Below are 24,486 nucleotides of genomic sequence, written 5' to 3' on the forward strand. Positions count from 1 at the left end.
AAACTTCACTGAGTAAATCAGTTCCTTGGATCTAATTGTCTTTCTGAATATTTTACCAAAAATGTCAGGTATATATAGATCTCTTACCAGAATGCTAGATGTTTAATTACTCTTTTCATTAGCCTGCTATTCACAACATTTATTTCCAAAATCTCTAACAGAGATGTTTATAGCATTTAAATAGATTAGTCAGAGGACAAATAGATGCAATAGGTGTTGAAGTGTGCAGGATTTGCATAAACTACACAGATGATTACAAAGCTATTTTATATTTTGGGGGGAGAATTGCAGTATACAAGTCACATTGTTCTCTTTGGCAGTCACTGCCTTTGAAATCTGCCTCTCTCCCGGCAGTGTCGGAGGTGGCTCCCGGTTTCTTCCTTGCCATTTTTCTTTGTAGGATAAGAAGTTGACCGCTAAGCTCTAAGCAGTGCCTATTTGCTCTAAGACCAGAGAGATTCTGAGGTCTATGAATGTTATGTTCTATAAAGCAAGACTTTTTTTCATCCTCCTGTTCCTCTAAAATACTGAACTGAACCTACACAGAAGAAAAYAACATAGCTATTTCCCCAAAGAGGACAGAGTTTACTAACAAACACGCGGCTGTTTTCCTAACACTATATATAATGTGAACCAGGATTTATAGACAGAGTTAGATCTATGTAATGTACATGTTTATGGAACCATATTGAAAATTATCAATACTATTAATCTTCTAAGCACTTGTTTAGAAAGATTGCACTAATATATCACTTATTGCTGGAGGAAAGTACAAAAAGACTAAGGAATTCCTAGGCAGCCACAGCATTCTGCATTCTGCACGCAAAAGACTCCATATAACCAGCAGTCATGTATCAAGCTGTACACTTCTTAATGTTACTGAACAATTTACAATTCAGGGGCACGTCTCTAAAACAATACAGATTTTTTTGTTTCTCTCTGCACACAGAGGGTTTGGGCATCTTTAGTATGTAACTGTTTCTGTTTATAAACAAATTAATTAGAGAGACATTTAAATTTTATCTGGAGCTAACATTTAACCCCATCTGATGCTTTGGAAATGAAAGATGTTTCACGTAAGAGCTACCTGAAATCTCTACAGTACAATGGGCAGAGCATCATGTATTCCACCACTGGTTTTTATCAATCCAGGATGCACCTTCTTCAGTCATCCTGAAAATGTGCTGCAGAGTCTGGTCAGTACCCGAGTGCCCAGTGGCACCCTCCTAAGCTATAACAGTGAGCTGAAAGAGTACACTTGACAAGCTGGAGATACCGATGCATTTAAAACAAAATGATGCAACCTATAAAGACACTAACAGGCCAGAAGTACAGCACTAAYTAAGTGACGGAACTGAAAAAAAAGTTAGTTGCTCTAGGAAGATATCCTGTAATGACAAAGAAATAGGTCTCTTGTAATCATTTCGGTACTCACCAACACTAACTTGAAGGTGAAGCAGAAAGTCACATCTGCCATAGCACTGCAAGTTGCAGAAGGAACGTTACGAGATTAAAACCACAGCTTAGCTGGGCATTYGGCCACAAAATGAAGGCAGGCACCCCTCCTTCACAGAGAGTTTGATTCTTGATATTCAGTCAAGACCTCRATTCCATTGCGCAGGAACTCAGTACCCCAACAACTTATTTGTTATTAGATGATAGAAAGCACGTTAGCGTCTTTATGCAACAGCCTTCCACACTGTTCTCTCCAGCTCCACACTGCAAATTCCTTCCACACTGTTCCCTCCAGCTTATTGAAGGTTCAACCTCAATGGTGGTGGCATATCCAAACCAAAGCCAAGCGAAAGACTAAGTCACTTATCAAAGTGAAAACTTTAAATAGTGTTACCCTGGGATGCTTACTGACCCCAAGATGTTTGTCAATATGAAATAGGAAAGCAGGATAGAAACGGAAGAAAATTCTTGCTTTTCTGTCAAATGGAAGTCTGCCATCCACTTCAGTAATACCAGAGATTGAATCAGTATGCCTACTTGTCCAAATCCAGTAACAGTCTACTTACTGGGCAACACTTTTGTGCTCACGACATTTTGAACAATAATTACTAACAGCAAGACAGGTTTTACTTAACTGTGCTTTCTGCAGAATTGTTGGGGATTTCTACATTTTGCCATATTTTTTAGAGCAAAATTTGAAGGAAGAGGAACATATGTATACACTGCCTGCTTATCCATCCGTAATAACTTCCTTCCTGTTAACTTTGGAACTTGATGACCAATTTGAGACATAATTGGGAGAAGTAGAGAGATTTCTGGAGCATGAGTCTGCAGGATTAGTAAAAACCAATGGATGGCTAGAAGAAAGACATCCACCAACCCTGAGTGTCTCTCTCATCCTTTCTGTTTGGCCAGCTAGCTGGCCAGTTGGCATATGGATAACTCAAAGACAGCCACAAYATGGCTGTCACTCGCACAGCAAATTATACAGGGATGTGGGAGGGAGTTCAGGCACTGCTGGGAAATTGTGGAATCACAGGAAATATAATGGGAAAGCTGCTGGGAGAGGATATGCAGAAGACAATTCCTTGGAAAATTAAGATTCACAGGGATTTTTTTTATTTTGGGGTTTTGATAGTTCAAGGATACTTGCAGAGGTTTGGATGTGAAAACATAATAAACCTAGGACTGCTGGGTTAACTACATAGAGAGGAAGAGAAGCAGTATCACCAAATTTTCCTGAGAACCTTCAGCTCCTCTAGGAGTGATCCATTTCTTTCTCCTTCGAGCACATCAGTTCCTCTGGGAGACAGAGGTTTCTGTCTTTTTCAGGCACTTCAAAGCACTGGAAGCTACATTCATAGAGGTCAGCCACGTAACAGAGCTGGCCAACCAGTTCCTTGCATATCTATAGTGCCTTCTATTGATAGACCTCAAAGTGCTTCACAAAGACTAACAAATAAGGGCACACAAGTCAAGAAGGTACCCACTGCTGTTGTATCTATGGCATAGATGAGGTAGACCAGAGCAGCGAGACTTAATTATCTTTCTAAAAGTCAAACAGAAACTGAAGAGATGGAAGCAGAACCCATATCTTTTGGCCACTCTATCTTCATGCTTCACCCACAGAATCATCTTCCTATTGCTTGAACAGCACAAGTGTTAGTGATCTAACTATTGTAAAAACTGAAATATTACTCAGTTGAAAAGCAAACCAAACAAAAACCATCTGGTACCATGACTCACCTCCCTTCCCTCATGGTAAATTTGCTCCTTTTCACCATTAGCATGTCTTGCTTCTAAAACACACCATCAAACAACAGCCATAATAATGGATAATCTTATGACCAAAAGAATGTAAATATATAGGTAGCCTGAGACTTAATAAATAAGCTCATTAAAAAATGCTTTTCTGATGTTGTATTTAACAAGTCTGACAGCTTTCAAGTATGGGAAAAATGTGTATGCATCTTTGAGACAAATAAGAAAAATCTGAAGTGAAAGTTAAACTGTACAATTACCACTGTAATCTAAAAATACACCAGTTCAATAGAATAATACTTCTGAGAAAGACAACCAACACAGGTTTTCTTACTATTTGTTTCTSTTCTCCTCTTCTTTTAAAGGAACAGACAATCTACAGGCATGCAGCTTGAACATATGAGTTTAAATCATGGCTTTTTTAATGCATTAAAATATAATAAAACCATAGTCTTTGGTAACATACATTGAAAGCACCTTCTGTAGTTCAGTAAGTGCACTGACATTCCAAAATGCTGCCTTAATCAACTGTATTTCTGATCAATTTAAAGCTAAGWATGGACAACGTATTTCTATCTCCTTGGGATGATGTGACTGCCTTTAATACATGAGTGTCCCCTCAATACTGGCATAGTAAAATACAGACCTGGTTTCAGATGCTAATATTACTGTGGTTAACAGTTTTATTGTCTAATTGAATTAGCACTATCTTTGCTATTAGGCAGGTGCTGCGGGTCAAGATACCAGATTTCAGTGAGGATGCAGCTGGCCAAACYTTGCCCTGAATTCAGGGCAAAGCATTTCAAATTGTAGCAGGAAGCAAAGTATAAATATTGCATACCAAATCTGCATGCAGAGGGCCAAAAAGGGCTGGCCAGAGCTTTCCGTAATTTTCATAAAACAGAGATAGGCAGAAGGTGCTCTTCCATGACCTCCTATGGGAGGTGAATGGATATTCTTGTAATCAGAACTTCACTGCAGGGTGAACAAAGCACTGCAGCATTTTTTTCAGTGGAATACTGGCCAAACCATTTAAAATTAGACATCTGCTCATTTTATCCTTGCGTAGATATCTATGAAATACAGCCAGAATTGTCACTAAATCACGCCCTGAGTGCTAGGCATAGTTGTGTTAGGTTGCTTGAGATCAAGCAAGCAAAAGGAAATTTGGTGATTATACTGCCCCTGCCTAAAAACTACATTATGTCCTAAGTTTGTTGCAGTGAAAAGTCACAAAATATTTTCTTGGTAGTTGACCAAATTCTGACCTCAGATACAGAAATGTAAATCCAGTCAACTCCACTCAGAGGAGACACTTCACATATAAACTTGTTAAAGGGAGATCAGAATCTGGTCCTGTATGTGCACAGAATAAAATCATCTGCCTTTACTGAACATTTCTGCCAGGCACAAAAAAGCAAAGGCGATACAAAGATGTGGAGAAGCAATCAGGATTGAGACAAATATACTGACGTAGTCTCAGATATTTCATAAAACCAGGTTTATAAGTTGGTGATGAGAAAAAGAAAACAAAGTGATAAGGCATATTTTTAAGACTTGTGAATATATGTTGTTAAAGATCTCTTCAGTCTATCCAATAAGTGCCTCATGCAATAGAAAAAGAAATGAAAAAAGAACTAACTCCTCATTTCACTTTAAAAATACAGAAGAAAAYGTCCATCATATTAATATATAAGTATCTGAAAAATACCAAGAGCAATCAGTCCCCTGTCCCCCATACTTCTGCCTCACATTCTAAAATGTGAAGGAGAAGATAAAGTATACCACTGTGAGATTAGACTGACCATAGATTTAACAGTAGTACTTCCATGGAAATACATGTCCTTGCTCATTCTTTGAATGAAGATGATGATAAGAGAAGGAAACAAATATTTTACTTACCTATGAGAGTCTTCAGCACTTAATTTCCTACCATCTTTGAGATGTGGAGTGTACGACTGCCTGATAGTGCAGTACAACTTTTGTCTTTTGTAACTGAGGAAATTCAAACGCACAGAACTAAGAGATCTGCCCAAGATGACAAGTCGCTTGTAAAATGGAGTACCCCCTCAGCATTTTCTAAGTTAGAATTAGCAATCTCTCACCAAACCATCATTTCTTGCTGTTTTTTTTTCTTTTTTTCATCTTATGTCGGTATTAAAGAAATGAGAACTGGAGAAATATCTCCTAAAGTGTTATCTCCAACAATAATTACCGAAGACAACTTAGAGCCTATGGCAGTTTTTCCTGGGACATATTTAACAGTATCTATTATTTTGATTGGCTTCTCTAGGAAGGAAACCTTGGCTTCTCTAAACGCCACAATTTTATTTTTGTAAGAAAATATGCATGTGGACTACCTTAACAATGCTAATCCCTGTGTGGATTCTGGCGAGAAATTAAGACCAATAAGTGCGTAGAAGGGAAGTTACTGTGACAATCTCAGCTACTGATATAACACTGTAGGCGCGTGAGGATATGAGGGTGAGGAGGGTGTGCTTTTTATGGAAACATTTAACACAACAACAGGAATACAAATCAAGCTCCATTAATTTAGTTTTAAATTTTAATGAATCAGGATGAGTAGTTTCTGTAAAGTAGGATTTACTTAATGAAATATTAATATTTTTGCTAAAAGAATTGTAAATTGCAAGTTAATAYAGCAGTTTGCCTTAAATAGAACGTCACAAGTTGAAAAACACTGAAATAGCATATGACAAATCAAAACGAGTCAGAATTTAAGAGTAAAATATTGTGTTCAGTCTTGAAAACTGAACCTTGGTAAACCAAATTAATTATTTCATTTAAAAAAGACACAAGTACATTAAAAGCAGCAGAAGAAAGCATTCTGGATTCTGTTATAGCTCAAATTATAATACTTTGATCTGCCTAAGCAGTATATAGTTTGAATACTAGCTATATAGCTTGATTAGTAGCTCAGACTTCCCAGTGATTAATAGATTTCATTCTCGGAATGAAGGAACTGTTATGCAGTATTTACATACAAAAAACTGAAGCCCAAGTTACAGTTGCTATCCCAGGTACATCCTGGTCATCTCTTGACTGTGTGTCAGGATTGGACCATGGTCACACCAGTCTTTCTTTTTCCCTTCCACACTGGTTTCCTTCCAAAGGAAATCCACATGCACAGGCAGAGAAAGAGCCATAATACACTCAAGGATGTCTTCCCTTTAGATGACGCTGAACAGGGAACTTCTTGCAACAGAAAGTAACACAACCAGTGAATTCCTGACCTCCTAGGCAAGTTCCTCTAGTAAAATCTCAGGTATGAACTTTAACTGAGAAAGAAAACCCTTCGGTAGCAATTGTCATTTCACTTTAGGAATACCTTGATTTTATGCAGGTTCTACTGCTGAAAAACTGTTAAACTGAACCGAATATATGGCCTTTGTGCTTTAATAACAACATCTACAAAGAGTCACATAACTATAAGGTTAAACTGGCACCTCTTCTGCATGCATTCAAGGCCCAAGTAACTTGCACAAAGTCAAGCAGGAAGCCTGTGCCAGGGCCAAAGAGCAAACTCAGATCTCCAGAGATCTAAGCTAGGGACCTATCACAAAACGTCCTTGTCTGGATGAAGTTGCAAAAAGAGTTTCTAGCTTTCTCTGTTACCAGTCACATTTGTTTTTTTCACCTGGGAAACAACAAAGTATTTTGGGGGTCTTTGATCCTCTGTTCTTACATGCTTACAGAAGGACCATCTCATTCATATGGCTATCTTTGATGCATGTATAAAAGTAATGCAGGAAAAGTGAATAACACAAAAAAACATTTAATTTCAGCTTTCCCAAAACTAGAAAAACTGAAGACCATCTAAAAATAAAAGCCCATTGGTTTCAAACAACAATGCATTACTGGCTCATTTTCCTAGCTGGCAACTAAGTACTTCAGACATGCAAAAGCAATAAAATCTGCATAATCATCTGATGTCTCTATTAGTCTGAAGAGCTTGGGTACTCAGCATACAGAAGAGAGACGGCAAGATGGAGTAAAAGAAGATACTATAAAAAAATATATTGTGTAGCTGTGAAGAAACAGTAGAGCTCCATGTATTAATTCTTGCAGGGTGACAAAAAATATTTAGTGATTGTACCTGATAAAGAAGAGCAAGTAAAGAATAAAATGGACTCACATTGAGCTGAAGGTCATCTGTCCACTGGCCAACGAGCCGGTAGCCTGGGGTGCTGGTGTTTGTTGTATGGTACTGAAAGATGTCATAGCGCCCTGGTGCATCACCATTTTTATTAAACATCACTGGAGTGCCAGCACTGCCTGAGGAAAGAAACAAGACAAAATCCAACCAAACAAAAAAAGCCAAAGCTTTACAGTATCTGCTTTATTTATTTAGTCACAGTTGAGAGCTTTCAGACTGGCAACGTGTTTCAGGCAACTGTCATCTATCAGCCCAGCCATTTAAAATAAACACACTAGGACATTGTGGCATAATCCTAGCCCTCTTTCTGTGATTAATGATCACTACCCAATTCCACTGACTGAAAACAAAATGAAGCAAAACCAAATCAGCTTTACTTCACTCTAGCCTTGCATGCAGCAAGAAACAGCAGAAGGCTCTTCTCTCTGCCCTCCAGCCTTCCTCCCCATCTTTCTTTCCTTAGGGAGTTCTTTAGTGAAAATCAGCCCTGTGAATGGAGCTTCTAAATGATTTTTTTCCCCAGAAAATGTTCCATCTGCTTCTGAGAGATACTGCTGTCAGAAGTCAGCCCAGGTCTAGTGAATCTTGACTGGCATCCAGAAATAGCTTCCTCCTCCACAATATGTTCTTATTCCAGTAATCAGCATACAGTTGAGATGGAAAAGAACAGAGTAAACTACAGGAAGACTATTCCTTGCATGCTCCCTTATTTAGCCTCTACGACACTGATACAGGCTGAAGAGTATTTCAGTCAGGACCAGCTCAGGATCAGGGTCTGCCACCCTTCACTGCTGATGGGCAGGAGGTGAAGCCTCCAGCACATCCAAATACACTGCACAGAATTGGTTCTCCTCAGGGCAAAGTAAGTCCACAGACTGGAAGTATGTTGATAATTGAACTACATTACAGATGATTCCTTAGACAGGAAAGTTCTGACCAGAAAATCTGCATTTTAATTACAACAGCAATAGTGAATCCTTTCTTAAACAAGAATTCAAAGCAATGTTGTATTTTCTCAGAGCTCTAGGTAAAATCTTCAAGGATGACATTTATTTCAGGATACATTAAAACAGGTTTCAGCGGGGTAGAGTAATATTGTGTCAAGATTGAAGATTATGACAATGCTCCAGTATATCTATATTCAAAGCTTCCTCCTACTGTGTAACTTTCTTTTCCCCAAAGCAAAGAAAAATCTCTCCTGTAGTAGCACTGAACTTTAAGGTTACGGTTTTCTTCACAATTCCCATTCTTCATTGAATTCTGGCAAGTGAAAGAAGATTTGAAGGAGTGAATTAGCATAGTTTCCATTCTAGCCCTGGTAAATTGTTTTTTGTCTATTCTACAATCCTTCTGAGATCACATATAGATTAAGTTCAAAGACTGGTACAGAAAATCTTCCACTGAAATCTCTCCTCACTAGTTCCCTATGAACACTAGGCAGATATTTAATTGTCATTACAGATTAATGTAGCCAGAACACATTTACAGTGAAAACACTTAAAGTGAATAAGAAGGAATGGCCATAACTCCTAGGCTCCTCCTGAAAGTTGCCACAAATGGGATTTAGCCAATCATGACTTTTAAGAGGGCATATATTATTAGTTGAGCTTGGCTTTGCCAGAGCTGACATAAAAGAATACAGTTCAAAGTGCAGGAGCTCAAGTGAGGCTCCCAAAATGCAGCATCCACATTTGTGGATTCCCTAGATCCTGGCAAAACCCCAGGATTGACATGATCAAGCGAACGTGTTTGCAGGTTAGGAGGCAGACTTAAAACTGGTGCCATTTGTCAGGGCCCTGCCAAACTCAAAGGAGCTGAGACAAGTTCTGCTACCTCCAGCTCGCTGACAAACAGGAGAAAGGGCAGCAGCTAACAGCACACCTGGGTCACCTTCATGAGCCATCTGAAACGTCCCCTGGAAATCTTCCCGGTCAAACCATGGCTGCTCCAACACGGCTGCACTGGGGTAAAGTGAAGCTGCTATCGATTTCACGGCTGGGAAAGCAAAATGGGCTATTTGCCTGTCTGCACATGATGCTGATACGAATTCGGTGCTGACAAACACCCAGCACCATGTCAGGAGAGGTGTGGGAAAGGGTCAATAAAAAGAAGACCAATATAAAAAATAGGTGCTATTATGGAGTATCCTTTACACAGAAAAGGCCTAAATAGATAACGTATCAGGATCTATCACTCAGAAATGTGCTGTGCTGTTTCTGTGTTTCACGGGAGCAATGAAACTCTTTGTAGGTCACTGCTAATTGTTTCTTTGTATAACTCCTTGCAGACAGCTTTTAAACACTGACATTTAAAATAATCCCTAACAGCAGTGGATGTACTTGGATGTTCCAGGGCTGCAGGCTCCACAAGGCACAAGGTGGCCTTACGTGCTGCGCCACTTCTACAGGCCTCTAAGTGCACAGTTCCTCGGGACACCTACATCATGCATGGATATAAACACTTGACAGTTAATAGTAAGCACCTGTTGCTATTTTCAGATATATCTTCATTCTGCTATAAAATTATATAGAAAAAATATCTGTGAAAAGTCTGGGATCTACAGGGAAGATTAGTATCTGCAGGAATGTAAAGAACTGTGATAATCTGAGGTCACAAGTCAAGCAGGAGCTTCCAGTTTCCTGACTTTGAAGATGAAGTAATTGGACTCCCAGCCAAGGATCTGCTTAGTAAAGTGCAAAACTTCTTTAACCTCCGTGTGGGCTCTGGTGCTTGTTTTGGTGCTTCCTTTACACTATCTGTCTGTCAGGACCTTAACTCTTTYAGTCCTGCTTGAAATTGTTACAGCATTTCATTCTGCTCTTGCAATTCCAGTTTCATTGTGCACTCATGAAAATAATAAAAAGTAATACACAAAAACCTCATTACAAAGAAGGAGTATTTTCATAAATAATCTTTTAATAACACATAATTATTATTAGACTTCTTGATCCTATAATTATTAAAATATCTGGTTGTTTAGTTGTTTTTTAACAATTTAGGATTTATTTTTTCTTCTCCTAGGATTTGTAAGAATTTTGCTACAGCCCCATCAGGGACTTCAGAAACCGAGAATTAGCCTCTAGTCTGTAGCTTCTTGATCATTCAGAGGTTATGAAATTTGAATTCATCTTCCGTTCCCAGCAAGAGCCTAAGTATCCTCTTACTACACAGACACAGAAAGTACATAACCTTTCACCTGCAAAATGCACTTGAAAAAAAGACACAATCTAATTGGTTTTGTAGGCTTTCTGTGTCTTCACCATGAGATGACAACTGAATTAATAGGAAAAGGATAGGGTGCCAGATAGGTGTAACTAGCTAAGGTGTTTCTTTATTACTCAGTTCACATTTAATGCAGCTTGAGAACTGGAAGGAGTCACATGAAAAGAATCTTTTGCTTTTTGCTGGGGAAAAATACAATCATTTTGCATTGTGAGAGTTTCAGAATCTCACTGCATGAGCACTTGGGGTTTTAAGTTTTCTGTATTTTTAGAGTTTTCTGCACTTAGGATAGTGAGACAATACCAGAATCATACTGAGCTCCTAGTATAAATCCAGACTCTCTTCATTAAAATGCCTTTCTTTATGAATGTCATTATCTTTKTGAGAAAGAAAAGAATCCAGAAGCATGTACAGACAGCATGATTTCAACTGCATAGTTAMAAGGAGATCTATTACGTACAAAGAGGATCTCATCTCAGGATGCTTGAAAATGGGATATATTTTTTCTCTCTGGCAGAGGCAGAATTTGGACRAAGCATTCGCACTGTTCTACTTTCTGTTTTTACTGCAGATTTAGTTAGAAGACTGGAAGAACAGGATTTTAATGATGGGTAGCCCACATGTTGGTTTCCAAGCCCTAACCATGATGAGACAGAGTTGCACTGCTGTACCAGTGACCCAGAGAAGAGAAAGTTAAGCCCAGAAGTGTACTTCTCTGCCACCCCTGGAGTGGCAACACAATGGCCGAGGAAGGCTTGGGTAGTAGCACTTGTGTCCCACAAGCCCAGGGGCTTCAAAACAACAGAAATACACCACACAGACCAGCAAAAAAGCCTCTCACGTTACTCCTTCCATTGCCTCGTCCCTGCGACTTATCAGCCTGGCCTCGTCTATTGGGTGAATTACATGGCAGCTCTTTAGCTTGCATCACAAGGAAGACTGAACTGATCCACAACAATCCTGAGAATTTACTTGATTGTTCCTGCTTCCTCCTGTTGAATAGCCTTGGTTTTTGTTTGTTGGTGTGGTTTCTTGTATTAATGCCAACACAATGTGCAATCAGACGCTGTAGTATCACACACAGCAAGTGAGACACGTTAACACTGGGACACAGGCTGGCCTAGCAGGGAGGCACGGCTGCCAAAATCCTATCAGAGAGACACCTGAACAAGACATCTAGTTCTCTTCCTTGAAAGTCATAAGCCTGCCTGCAATAACAAAGAGAGCATTTGAGATTACTGCACTTTTATATAGTATAATACTGAAAAGAAGCAGGTCTCCCAAAACACCTCTCCGCAGCCCCAGGAACGAGCCCCAGAAGCATCACAGTGCAGCGCTGAGCCTGGATATGCAAACACATGCGCAATTACACCCCAGGAATGTGACAAAAAAGCTAAACTGCCCCTGGATAATACACTTACAGAAATTGGTTCTTTCCCCATGGGAAAGGCCAGTACTGAATAGCCAAAAGAAAATAAAAAGGTTTAGAACTGGATCAGTTTTGCCATCATTCTTCCTCTCCTGCTAAAAAGCAAATCACTTCTTCAAGCCCCTGTGCTGGCCATGAGTCACATGTATACAACCAAAGAAAAACGCCATATGGCTGTGTAAATCACAAATGAAGAAAAATAATCATCTTTTAAAACGCTGACCAAGGAAACACAAATAAGGAAACCAAAGTTACTGCAAACTAATTCTAGGAGCTGAACAGTATGCAAAATTAGCTGGGCACCTATTTTCTCACAAATTATTTCTCAGCTCTAATAAAATGATAGAACGACCATTCATTCTCTTTATCATCTCTAGACAGCTTTTGCATATAATGTATGAGCTGTTCTCAAGTACTAAAATGGCCAAAGTACAATGCCGTATATGAGTACTGTACTTCTATCTAATCTTTGTCCTTTGTAACTTTTTTTTTATAGTCACCTTCCAAAATGAGGAAAGTAGAACTCTCCAGACTTTCTCAGATTATTCATCTTGAAAGATGCAGTTAACACCATTTCCTTCAAAAGAGGAAATAAAAATCTCCTGTAATACACTTCGCCATTCATAAGACAATTTATACAGAAAGGAAAAATATCCCTGGCACAAATGACCAAACCTGATCATGAAAGACCAGCTTTGTTCCTACCTTTAAATCCCTCTGTTCCTATTTATGTGGGTTTTTTACTTTATTAATAAAAATGTTTATTAGTAAATTGCAGCAAGAATCCCAGAGGATGTGGCCAAAATTTTCAGGATTCAGGAACCTAAATCTGAACATTCCTATCTCTATGTAGGTGCTGAAGCAGCTGTAGCAGAACATAAGCTGTTGMGTCACAGGCATGAGCCGTGCCGTACGTCTGCCAGCGTCTGTTTGGTGCACAGCGCTCTTCCAGCACCCACCCATGGGGCCCGTGGCCTCAGGCCACAGTGCGCCCTGTGGCTGCTCTGGAGGCATCTCTGTGTCATCCGCAGAGCAGGGATGTCCGTGCGAGCTGGTGTTCCACGGGATCGACATCTGTGGCTACCTCAGCCATTTCCAAAGGACATTTTCATTACTTTTCAAAATCTGTTCTAACTATGGATTTGGAGGTCTAACTTTTGGCCTTTAGTTAAATCCAGGATCTGTGTCTTACAGAGAGCTACAGCAGAGCACTGAGCCCCCTAGTACCTACATCAGCAAGGTTTATGAAGGGGAAATAACATTAGATTGCTTGTAACGTTACCTGCTATGAGTGATCTGCTCTGGTGACTCTGGGGCTGGGCTCAGGTGAATCTCCCCCATGGATATTAATGAAGTCAATAAAATTTCAGTAAAACATACAGAGGCAAGGAAATTCTGCCAGTACTTAGGCTTGATTCATACAGCGCAATGCAGAGGAAAGGAAGTGGAAGCCATGGAACTGTATGAAAGGGACGGCTGGTATTGTAACCATCACTGCCACTCTTCGGCAGCACAGAACAGAATAGAAAAATTCTCCCATCCTCATTCCCAGGAGGTTCTGTGTTTTTACTTCCACACCTCTAAAGTCTAACTGGAGGAAGGAAAGTTGAAGTAACCAGTTGGTCTAAAATCACACAGTTCTGACTCTGCAAATGAACCTGTCCCTTTAGCTGTCCTCTCCCTTGGCTGGAACATGAAGCTCAGCTGGGTTTAGGGTACTAGAATTTCATCCAGTTAGTTTTCTCCAAGTAAAGGAAACAATGTGAATAAATAAGAAAAAAGATATGTGATGTTAACAAACTTCTGGGGCTTAAATAGGCATATTTAATCAGAGACAAGCTGAAGTTTTTACCCAACTGTCTCTTTCTCCTATAGAAAATCACAGGCTTCTGGAAAGTATTTTAAAATAGCAGCAGCAATTTCTGTCTTTGCACAGTATTAGCCTATTTGCCTTGGCTACCTGGGGTCCTGCAAGACTCAAATGTTTTACAAAACATCTACATCAAGTAAAGCAACACCATGCTTTCAAACAGATACTAAATAAATATGGTCTTTTGCCACAAACTCTAGTAAAACAATAAAAAAACTCAAATTAAATGAAAAAACACATTAAGTAAAATTCAATAAAAAAAAAACCCTACAGGGGTCAAAATGCTACTGATAAAATAGTCTTTCAGCTCACCGTTGAAGTTAACGCTGCGTATGTACTTCAACAACTTTTTGCCTCCTGCTTGCTCCATCTCCGGACAGACCCCTGGGTAATCCGCACAAAGGTCCTTGTTCATGTGATGGAGGGCGTGAGCCATGGCATAGACAGCATCAATCACAAACTGAACTTTCCCTTCTTGCTCGTAATGGGAGTCTTTGCCAATTCTCTCCTGCCCTGCACATTAAAAACAAACACACATACACACACACAGAAGGACAATAAGGAACAGTATTTTCCTGATACCAAATACAAATTAATCCTCTTCGAGCACATTTAAAGAATTAGCCAATACAATACAAAGTTTTGAGTTATGATTTTACTAACCTAAAAAAAAAAAAATCCTTCTTTCCTGATAGTGGAATCATCAGCCCTTATTCTTGCAAGTTATTTACCATAATCCAAAAAGACAAATCCTACTGTAATCACAAGCTTGGAACTATAATCTACAGGGACCATCTTAGGGAAAGTACAAAAAACACCGGGTTCTGTACGCTCCCAAAGTATGTCTTTGAGTGAAGAAAGCATTTAAAATAAAGCACAGCTGGTATTTTAAAGTCTGATGTTTTGTTCTGTTTCAAATCCCAGTCTCTAATTGAAAGCCATAGCCAGATTGAGGGAAGAAAGAATCACTTCAGATGCAACCTAAGGGGCGCTCCGGAGAATTCAGGCAACATGCCTACTATTAATGTAACCTCAGGAGCTCAGTATGTTTGCATTAACTATGCACCCCCCTTCTCCTGAACCTGCCGAGATTCAAATGTCCTTCTGAATTCACTGACTGCCTTTAAAATATTCTAGCAGTGGAGAATTTGGAGGAATTCAAACCCTTAATGTCATCTGAACTGCAACTGGGGGAAAGCAGTGCTTTGAAAATCATTCCTTTATTACTGTTGCACCCAGTGCGTTAGAAACTGCAAACCCTCTGCCTCAGAGATCTAATCTAACAGGCCAAGACAGAAAATGTCTGAGAAAGCAAAGTGTTATACAGATGGAAAACTGGAACACACAGAAATTAAACCACAAAGATCCTGAAGAACTCAATAGCAGTGACACAAAAAAGTCAATCTAAGTGTTTTAAACAATAGACTAGTGCCTTAAATATTCTCTCTCTCTCAGATTCAAGATGAAAAAGTAGTCTGGTGATATGACTGTAAAAACAGGCAGTCAGGYGGCTTGCTTGGTTTTGTTGTTGTGTGAGCGGATAACTGGGGGCCTCTGCAATTAAGCAGCAAACAGAATAGTCTTTTCAGAGGGTAAAGCAAGGCATAACGGGTTACGAATTAGGAGCCCTTGATTTTTATTCTGAAATTGTCCACGGACTTCTTGTTTTACTTTGGGCAAGTAACAYCTGCATGATTCAATCTGTCCAGCTGCAAAATGTGTGATTATACTTACCTATCTCACCAGGGTTTGGTGAAATGTAATTACTGTTTGTTAAGTGTTCTGAGATGCTCTGACGAAAGCAGCAGAGGTGTAATCTATTATTTTCGAAGGGTGGCAACACCACAGTCCACTTGTTCCATTTACAGTGTGACACTCTTCTAACCTCAGATCAGTCCTGATCATCTTTCTGCAGTGCCTACAGGTCTGSATACCATGAGGAGCTCCGAGAAACCAGCCTTCAAAAACCACCTCTTGCGAATATTTCAGAGATCTTCAATCAAAGTAAATATTCAGTTGGAGGATACAAGGCAGAAAAAAGTCCTTTATTTGAAATAGGGCACAGTGAATTCAAATTGTTGACTGAAACCAGTAAGGAAAGGAAATCAAATTGTTAATGAATTTGTGAGAACTCATGATTTTAGCAGAGGAAAAAGCCCATTTTCCTGTTGCTGCTCAAGTCAAATGTTTGCATCTTTCCCTCCTGCACCAATGAACTAGAGCTTTACCAGCACAGGACCAGAATCTATTATCTAAAACCAGACTCAGCCACTGCGTTCTTCCAAAGAAGTACTAAGTTTTCTGAAAACTATCATTAAAGAGCAGTTAAGGCCTTCTCAGCAGAGATGTCCCTCCAGGCACTCTAAATCAGTCTGAAGATCATTTTGTAGCCAGTGTATGAGCAAAGCTTTTCAAGTCTTTTCAGTCTGTAAGAGAAAGATATACTGTAGCCAAAGCTCCCTCCCACAGGCCAAACTTGGCAAAAAGAGATCCAGACAACTGGCAGCAAGTTCTGCCCACATCTTACCTCTGCCCTACCCTTACTCTAGTTCACCTAGATCGCTTGCACAGTTCTTGTGATGTCAGCCATTTATACAAATATGCACACGCACACACACAGATATACAGAGATATATATATGTGTATACACACTGTATACAGTCCAACAGTGAGGTTCCATTTGTTATTAAAATAGTTAATAGAAGCAACTTCAATTTATGGTCTGTTACAAATCAATATGCCCTAGGAAAAATCCCACTTCCCGTAATTTCTGCGCTGAAGTAGCATACTTTTTGTACTGGATTCACTAAAAGATTAGACACGCGTCCCCAAAAGGTAATTGACCTACATCATCAAATACACGTTAGCCTCAATCCATCCTCTCTCTCTTCTCTGGGTGGAGAGATGGTGGACTAGAATTATGAATAAATACAATCAAAGAGATCACCAACTTCTTATAGAAATTCTACGAGCACAAAGAATGTCTAAAAATATCCACAGAACCATCTGCTTGGAAATAAGCAAAAATATAATTCCCCTATATATACATCTTTAATTATGTGCACTTTCCCCCCTTCTTTGGCTCCCTCAGTAATTACCAAACTGCATCACTTGAGTCGGATCCATACAACCTACGCACTGTGTTTAAGATGCTCTCTACCACTCCCTCCCCAACCCCCCCAGTTTTAAATCTCAGCTACACTGGAAACATTGAAATCCTAATTTGCAACTAATTCAGCAGGGTGAGAGAGCTTCCAGATTTTGAAAATTCACCTTCAGTCTCCTCTCATTGATTACAGACCATATTACATTTCCAGACCCTGACAAGGAAAATGCTTTCAAGTGGTTTTAGCTCAGCTACATAACCAAATTAACAATGCAACAGAAATGCATGCCAAGGGAAGTGAATTTGGAATTGAAATTCTGGACACAGGCAATACTGATTAGGCATACTAAGTTCCAGGAGCATAGCTGGCCATAAACACAGCAAAGAGAAAACTTTTAGCAGCAAAGACATCCGTGAAAGAAATCTGAGCAAAATCCACTTAAAAAAAACAAGAGCTGTGTTAACAATGTTGAGATATGAAAATAAGAAATAATAAAATAAACGCTTGAAAAAACTTAATAGAATTTCTAGTAATGAGAAAATAGCCATTCAGTTGAATATTAAACATCCAGAATTTTTGTACAGTAAAGTCCAGATATGGAGCCAATTGTAACTATCCACCCAAAAGGCATGCATGAATTTATTTATACAATTAAAGAAAATAAGAATACATATTAACATAAGGATGAGTTAGTTTTCGAAGGGGACTTATTTTAACTGTGATCAGAAGTTTAGCTCAAATTTGAACCAGCAAAGAATGCACAAGACAGCTGCTATATTCTACATRTGTCAAAAATAGTCTTCAGACTTTAACATTAAAACATCCAAATAACTGGGCCTGATTGAACTTAGTGTTCCCCTAGTTTACATCAAACTAACATCATAGTAACCCAGTGAGCAGTAAATTGGACACGAAGTCCATTCTTGAGCTGGTGTAAAATGAAGCGATGGGCACAACTTTAACTCCAGCTTCAGCATTAGTTTGACAAATATTTTACCCTCTTGGTTTTGGCTGGAAAAAACAAGCAGACTGTTACACCACATACTTCAGGAACAGCTCGTGCGTATATGGGTGCATACAAATTCAGTTATTCTTATCTATTCTTGGAAGAGAAGGAAACCCACAGAAGTCATTAGATTATTACAGATAAGCTGGTAGCTTCCACACTGCACTTTGTGTGTCTCCTGGCAATCTTGAACCCACAGCTGAACAGTATTGGGACATCACTGGAGGATCTTGGGACAGCAAAGCTTCGTGTAAGAGGAAGAACCAACAGACAAACTCAAGCTCCAGGTACAGTAAGAAACCATACAACTCTCCACACTATCAAAAGACACTAAGAAACACMGGGAAATATCAACTCCATTTGCACTGAGATGTGGAAATCTGTTATTCTTTCATGCTCCAGTTCTTTACTGGTTGCTTTTTTTCTTTTTATAACTTGGTGATCTCAGAGGAACCATGCAATAACATTATTTTCTTCATCAATGAAGTAGCTGACACCTGAGACGTATGCACACAAAGTGATTTCAAGAAAATGCACTTTTGTTCCTTGGATTTGAAATGGAGTACCTTGGGATGTCAGGGGAAGGAAGAAACACAAAAGCAATTTATTGACACGAGCATTTTTTTGCTTCCAAAAGATCTATTTCAAGGTGATGACATATAATTTAACCTCACTTCCTACTAGAGTCTCAAGTGCTCATCATCATGATTCCTAAGAGACTGAGTAGCTAGGTTTCTTGCTTCAGGCAAAACTTCRGAAGAGGAAAATACTGCAACAAAGAACAGAGGAAAAAAACCCCAAACCCAGTGCAGTGAGAATACACAGAGGAAGAAGTCCTCTTGTATGACCTCCTTTGGATGACGCAGAAATGAAATGCAAGTTGAAGAATTCCTGGTCATACTTTCTGCTTCTACATAATGGCAACACTTAATGCCTCCCTGTATGAAAAAGGAGCTGGCAACATTGTTTTTCACAGTGCAGTTTCTCAACATCCCTTTTTCAGTTGATTCTTCTGGATTAGTCACTGATCTTCATATATTGTAGGGCGATATGATATGAAGTGTAAATAATGCTGTGAGTATGATTTTTTTGACATATAATTCATACAACGGACAAACATCAAAAACCCACTTCATTGGTGCTTACGTTAGATGAATTCCAGACATTAGTTCAAATACTGAAGGATTAAACACATCTTCAAAGGAACTCAAATAATAATACTGTTGGGAACTTGTTGATAGTCATCATTAACAAGAGATTTAATTTAAAAATTGCAGAATGCTCACAGTATCAAACAACAAGCTATTATTTGTACAAATAAGAATTCAGCAGCTGGTTAAGTACTGACAGAAAAATATATACTCTTCATACATCTATAGCATATTTAGCAGCATTAAATACCCAATGCCTGTGAACAAAGAAACATCAATGATATAACAGCTACAATTACTAGTCTATAACCATTTAAATGCCTACAGATGCTGTTTCATAATGACACTGGAAGTCCCATGAGCTACACACAATGCAGAGAGCTCAGCCTGTGCAACTGCTCCTGCTGCACTCTTGGCTTTGCAGCGTACGCACAGAGCAGCTGGATAAGACTGACCCCCGGTTCAGAGACAAGCAGGCAGACMCAGGGCTCTCCGCAATAACCTCACAGATATTACTCGTCTGAAATTCACTCATGAAATGGACCCTACTATACACACAGGAGGTGTAAAATCTGAAGGCTTCTTCAAATAAGCTCTTTATTTGAATGTAGCTGAATACTAGAGCTTGAGAAAAACTAACAATATGCTGGAGTAAATATTGCAATTCAAACATGAGGGCTATGACGATCAGGCCTCTTTACAATATAATACATGTATTGTCTTTTTACAAAGAAATACAAAATAAAACTATGTAGTTATAGTCATCTATTCAGCCCACTCCAAATCAGAAGATCTTATTACAGACAAAAGTCTTTATCTGAAAACCATCAAACCACCACCCATGGATTTTCTTAGGGAAAGCAAATGAACTTTCAGATTTCCACTGCTAATCAAACAAGAACATCTTTCTGGGCTAGGACAAAATTCCAGCCTAAACTTCGTCAGAGTAGCGACACAGCCTCAGGAAACAAAGAGCTAACCCCTCTCTGATGCAGGTGCAAGCCATTTGTGCCACTTTTATAACGATTAAGTAAACCTCTCCTTAATCTCCTCTATAATCTCCAGTATCAAAGTAGCTCTACAGCCTCCTGTGGCTCTAATAAAGAGCGACAGCTCATATTGCAAGACAAATGTGGAAATCAGACTGATTGTTCTGTAGTAACAACAGACAGGAATGCCTTTTATAACGAAAAAGTTTCTTAGTTAAACTGGCACACAACCGGACACGCTGTCAGACATTTGCAATAATAGATATACAGAGATCAACAGAGATATAGCTGTACTCTCATTGGCACTAGTAACCCACTGAAATCATTAGAAAGCAGATACAGTCAGCTTTACCTATGCCTACACGGCTAACGCTCTTTAATCAAACTTAGGGCATCGGGCTTTCACAACGCCTTACAATGCAGTCCTGTACTGGTCTTCACAAATTAGTATTAAAGTTAAAACCAAAAAGAGCACAGTGCAGCAGAAATTCCTACCAAGACTTTGTTATTCCAATACCACTGGTAACAATACTCCATAATAAGGAACATCATAATAATTCATAACACACTGATTAATGAAAGATTTAATATTACATGCTTTTAATGATGCTCATCTTTCTATATCCTATCTGCATCTTAGAATTGGCTAGTCCAGGTCTGAAAGCAGGCTAAACCTTAGAGGTAATGGGGAGTAAGCTCAGGATCATAGGAGCTGTGGGGGTCTCATATTAGGAAACCTGTACAAGCCTCATTCCAGAACAGCTGATGGAAAACCTTGATGCAATGAGTTTTTTGAAGCTACACCTGCCTTGATGCAATGAGTTTTTGAAGCTGTATCTGCCTTGATGCAATGAGTTTTTTGAAGCTATATCCACTTTCATTTGTCAGACCATGCTTTATTCTCAGTCACTGAGACAACCCACTGTAATACTTTCTGATCTCAGGCGTGAATGTGTGTCCAAGAGGATAGACTTTAGATTAGAAAATTGACCTCATTTTCTTATCTTAGATATATTCTGTGCATTCAGCATTTCTAATAAAACATCTGTAGTAGGTGCCATTTATACTTCAATGTTGAAATACTAGTCACAAAAAATTGACACCATGCTAGCTGACACCGTATTGTAAATCATAGACACTAAACAGTTCTAACTTGCAAACTTGCAAATGAAGTAGCAATAATTGCCAGTGAAGTCAGTGATCAAGAAAAGGTAAAGAAGAAGCACTTTTTAAATACCAGAAGGCCTAAACTGGAGCCATCTTTATACTTGGGCACTTGGGTAAAAATGCAGCTTGCAAATAGAGGAATATGCATGTAAATAGCAAGGAGACATTCATTGAACCACGGGGGCTTTATTGGCGAATCATCTTGGCAATCTAGAAATATAAGCAATGCAAAGAAATATATTTCAGAAAGGTAATAGAGTTTAGAAATCCATGAAACTGGTTTATCTTAAGAATAAACTCTTCAAGGCTGGTTATATGTTGGTTGAATCAACCATTGCAGGGTTCTTTTAGGAATTTCAGGTATATATTTTTGAAGCACTGAAACGCTAAATGAGATTAACTTTCTGAAATGAACGTATACATATCATTAAGCTACAGGGCAGATTTGGACAATTTGATACTATACGGAAAATATTTTGTTTAGAAAGAGTTGCACATAGCCAGTCACCTTGCAAACTAGCACATAACATCATTCATTTGTTCCTGAATTTGTCCACATCACATTTTTCTTAAAAAAAAAAAAAAAAAGTTGACTTTTCTTTCTCATGGGTGTTAGCGTTGGTATATTTAGGCAGACTAAAGATTGCTGAAGTATTTACAAAATAAGACATAATGAAATCTAATAAGAAAACGAAGAACTTGAAACCCTGGGTTTCGATTTCAACTCAAACACTGGCAAACCATGCATCCTTATGTAAGTCTTAGTATAAGTGAGGTGCAACTATGTCTGTATTTGCCCAGAGCAGTTAAAGGAGCTGCCCAAAGATGAACTGAACTTGGTAAGAAGCAGTTTACTGGAGAGTATATTGTTTCATTCATGAGATGCATGTTGTTTTTTTTCCCCTTAAACATCACATTTTGTGAGGGAGCCTGTAATAAAGATCATATATAACATGAAAGAAAATCACCATTTGAAAGAAAAAAAAAGCAAAAGCTATCAATGGAATCAAATTACAAAAATATAGATCAGCCACTCACTGCCAAGAAAGTATTATGTAGCAGTGCTGAGAATGGAGCAAAAGGAAGATGAGACAGAGAGAGAGAAACGGAAGGGGCAGGCTACACTAGGAAAGCAGAAAAACAACTACCTAGAGCACTTATTTACCTGTATCAGAGCATAGGATGTAACTGAGAAGACACATTTCCCAACCTGGGCTGTCCTTTAACCTTATTTGTAGCTTGCAGGGCAAGCAACAGAAGATTAATGTTACTTCTTACACTCTATGCACTGAAATATTATACACCTTGCACACACATGCATAAACACACAGAGTCTCAGTTCACACCTCAGACCTGCAAGGAGAAAATGCACAGAGCAATCTTTACAAAAATTCCTAGCCAAGAGCTTTCTTGCTGCCTCTCAAACCATCAATCATGTAACACTCTGGGCCAAAATGCACTCTGCGAAATGGGCACGTAACTGCTGCTGTGTTCAGTGGCAGCTGGGAAAGGGTATCCAAGCAGAGAATTTGATCCACTGCGAATTACTTTACAGTTTGTAAATAGGACCCAAATCCACCAGCTTTACTGTAAGTATTTCTGTATGTCAGCACCTTGACTAACTACTGTTTAGGACTAGGTCACAGTTTAGGACTAGTGTGTAAACAGGATTTATTATAGAAGATGATGACAGTGGGCACTAAAAGGACTTGGACAGATAGAAAGATCTAACACCATTGGTCAAGATTTGGAAAAAAATGCTGCTGACTACTGTATTATTTTAAACATATTTTGTAGAAGAAAAAAGTAGTAAAAAAGATGGCAAGAGAACCTGCACCTCTGAAGTCTTAGCCACTCAATCACAGCACTTATAAGTCAATCAGCTCATCCCTTCTGTTACACACAGAGATAATAAGGCTCATCCCACCTTTATGAAGCATAGCAACAGAAAAAATCATCTTGATATGCAGAAAATTGACTGATAATTAAGCAGAGCTGACTGAACTGCTCAACCTCTGTGTGATCTTGGAATGTATTTTTCATCTAAGGCCTCTTTAATTCAGTTAAAGCTGTAAAATATTACTTTATTTGATTGTTTTGGAGACTTCACAGTCAAGGCAGCCTTTACCATATCATAAAACAGCTCTGACAATCAACGTGACATGACCCTGATCGTTGCCCTGCTTACACCAGTAACCTTTTGCAGTTAGCATATTTTCTATTTATATTTTGCTGTGTATTAGCAATGGGGACTTCTCTTACTGTTCTGCATTTGTGTTTGGTGCAATTCTATTGTGTTACTATCAGTAGATAAGGACCAGTGAACATTCAAGAGATGGCTGAACTGAGGCTTACATTCCCTTTCAAAATTTCAAGAATAGCCATTTGATTGAACTTATTGCAAACTTTCCTCTCATTTTAAACAAACATTAAAGCATACCCTCCCTCAACAAGGGACACAGTTTTTCAAACTGCAGAAGAATATATCATGGTTGGTTTGGACCCTCCCTAACCTGTTTTTTTCCGCACAGTTCTTGATATTTGCCATAGGGCCTGGACACAGCAATATCCATTTATCACCACAAACATCATCACTAAAGGCAGGATGGTGCTGGGGAGAACCCAGAACACATCCACGCGTTCCCTTCATTGCCGTCCATCGACAGGAGGCAGCTTTGCAATGGAGGTCAGATTTTGCCCTTGTATCCCAGAGACAGGACGTCAGCCTGAACCTTGAGCGGCTCTGGAAGGGGACACTCTGCACTCACAGCCCTCATATACTGTCAGTAGGAATCAGTCTAAATTTAGCCCCTCTTCCTGACATGATTTATAGGGCAACGTTAACAGTTCAGGTCTTCAGACACCCTGAAGTCCAATAGATTTTCATTCTAATGAATATCATAAAGCTGTTCTCATAAAAAGTGAATCATGCACACCATGGCTCCTGGCAATTGTTTAAAAAAAATGTTTTAAATATTGGCCATATGTCATTAAGTTGCTTGGAACATCTCAGACAATTTACTTTTTTCCTGAGATGGCAAACTTTGATAGCATTTTGAAAACTATTTTTCTTTCTATAGTAAATTGCACTTTGCTAATCTGTTAATGCACTAGGTTCACTTGTTGTAGTCAAATTATAAATAACATTCTGA

At 39.0% G+C, this 24,486-nt stretch overlaps 1 protein-coding gene across 1 annotated transcript in view; it reads right to left on the bottom strand.

Moving 5' to 3' along the window:
• The window catches only part of GRM7 (glutamate metabotropic receptor 7), a 315,181-nt gene that overhangs the window by 73,283 nt on the left and 217,412 nt on the right, over nucleotides 1-24,486 (bottom strand). Inside the window, exons 6-7 of the mRNA XM_026074928.1 lie at nucleotides 14,227-14,427; nucleotides 7,373-7,512 (exon numbers count right to left, since the gene is read on the bottom strand). Of these exons, the coding sequence (XP_025930713.1) occupies nucleotides 7,373-7,512; nucleotides 14,227-14,427 (341 nt within the window). The remainder of the gene's footprint in view (nucleotides 1-7,372; nucleotides 7,513-14,226; nucleotides 14,428-24,486) is intronic.

This window comes from Apteryx rowi, unplaced genomic scaffold (genome assembly GCF_003343035.1).
Source record: "Apteryx rowi isolate R43461 unplaced genomic scaffold, aptRow1 scaffold_4, whole genome shotgun sequence".
NCBI lineage: Eukaryota > Metazoa > Chordata > Aves > Apterygiformes > Apterygidae > Apteryx > Apteryx rowi.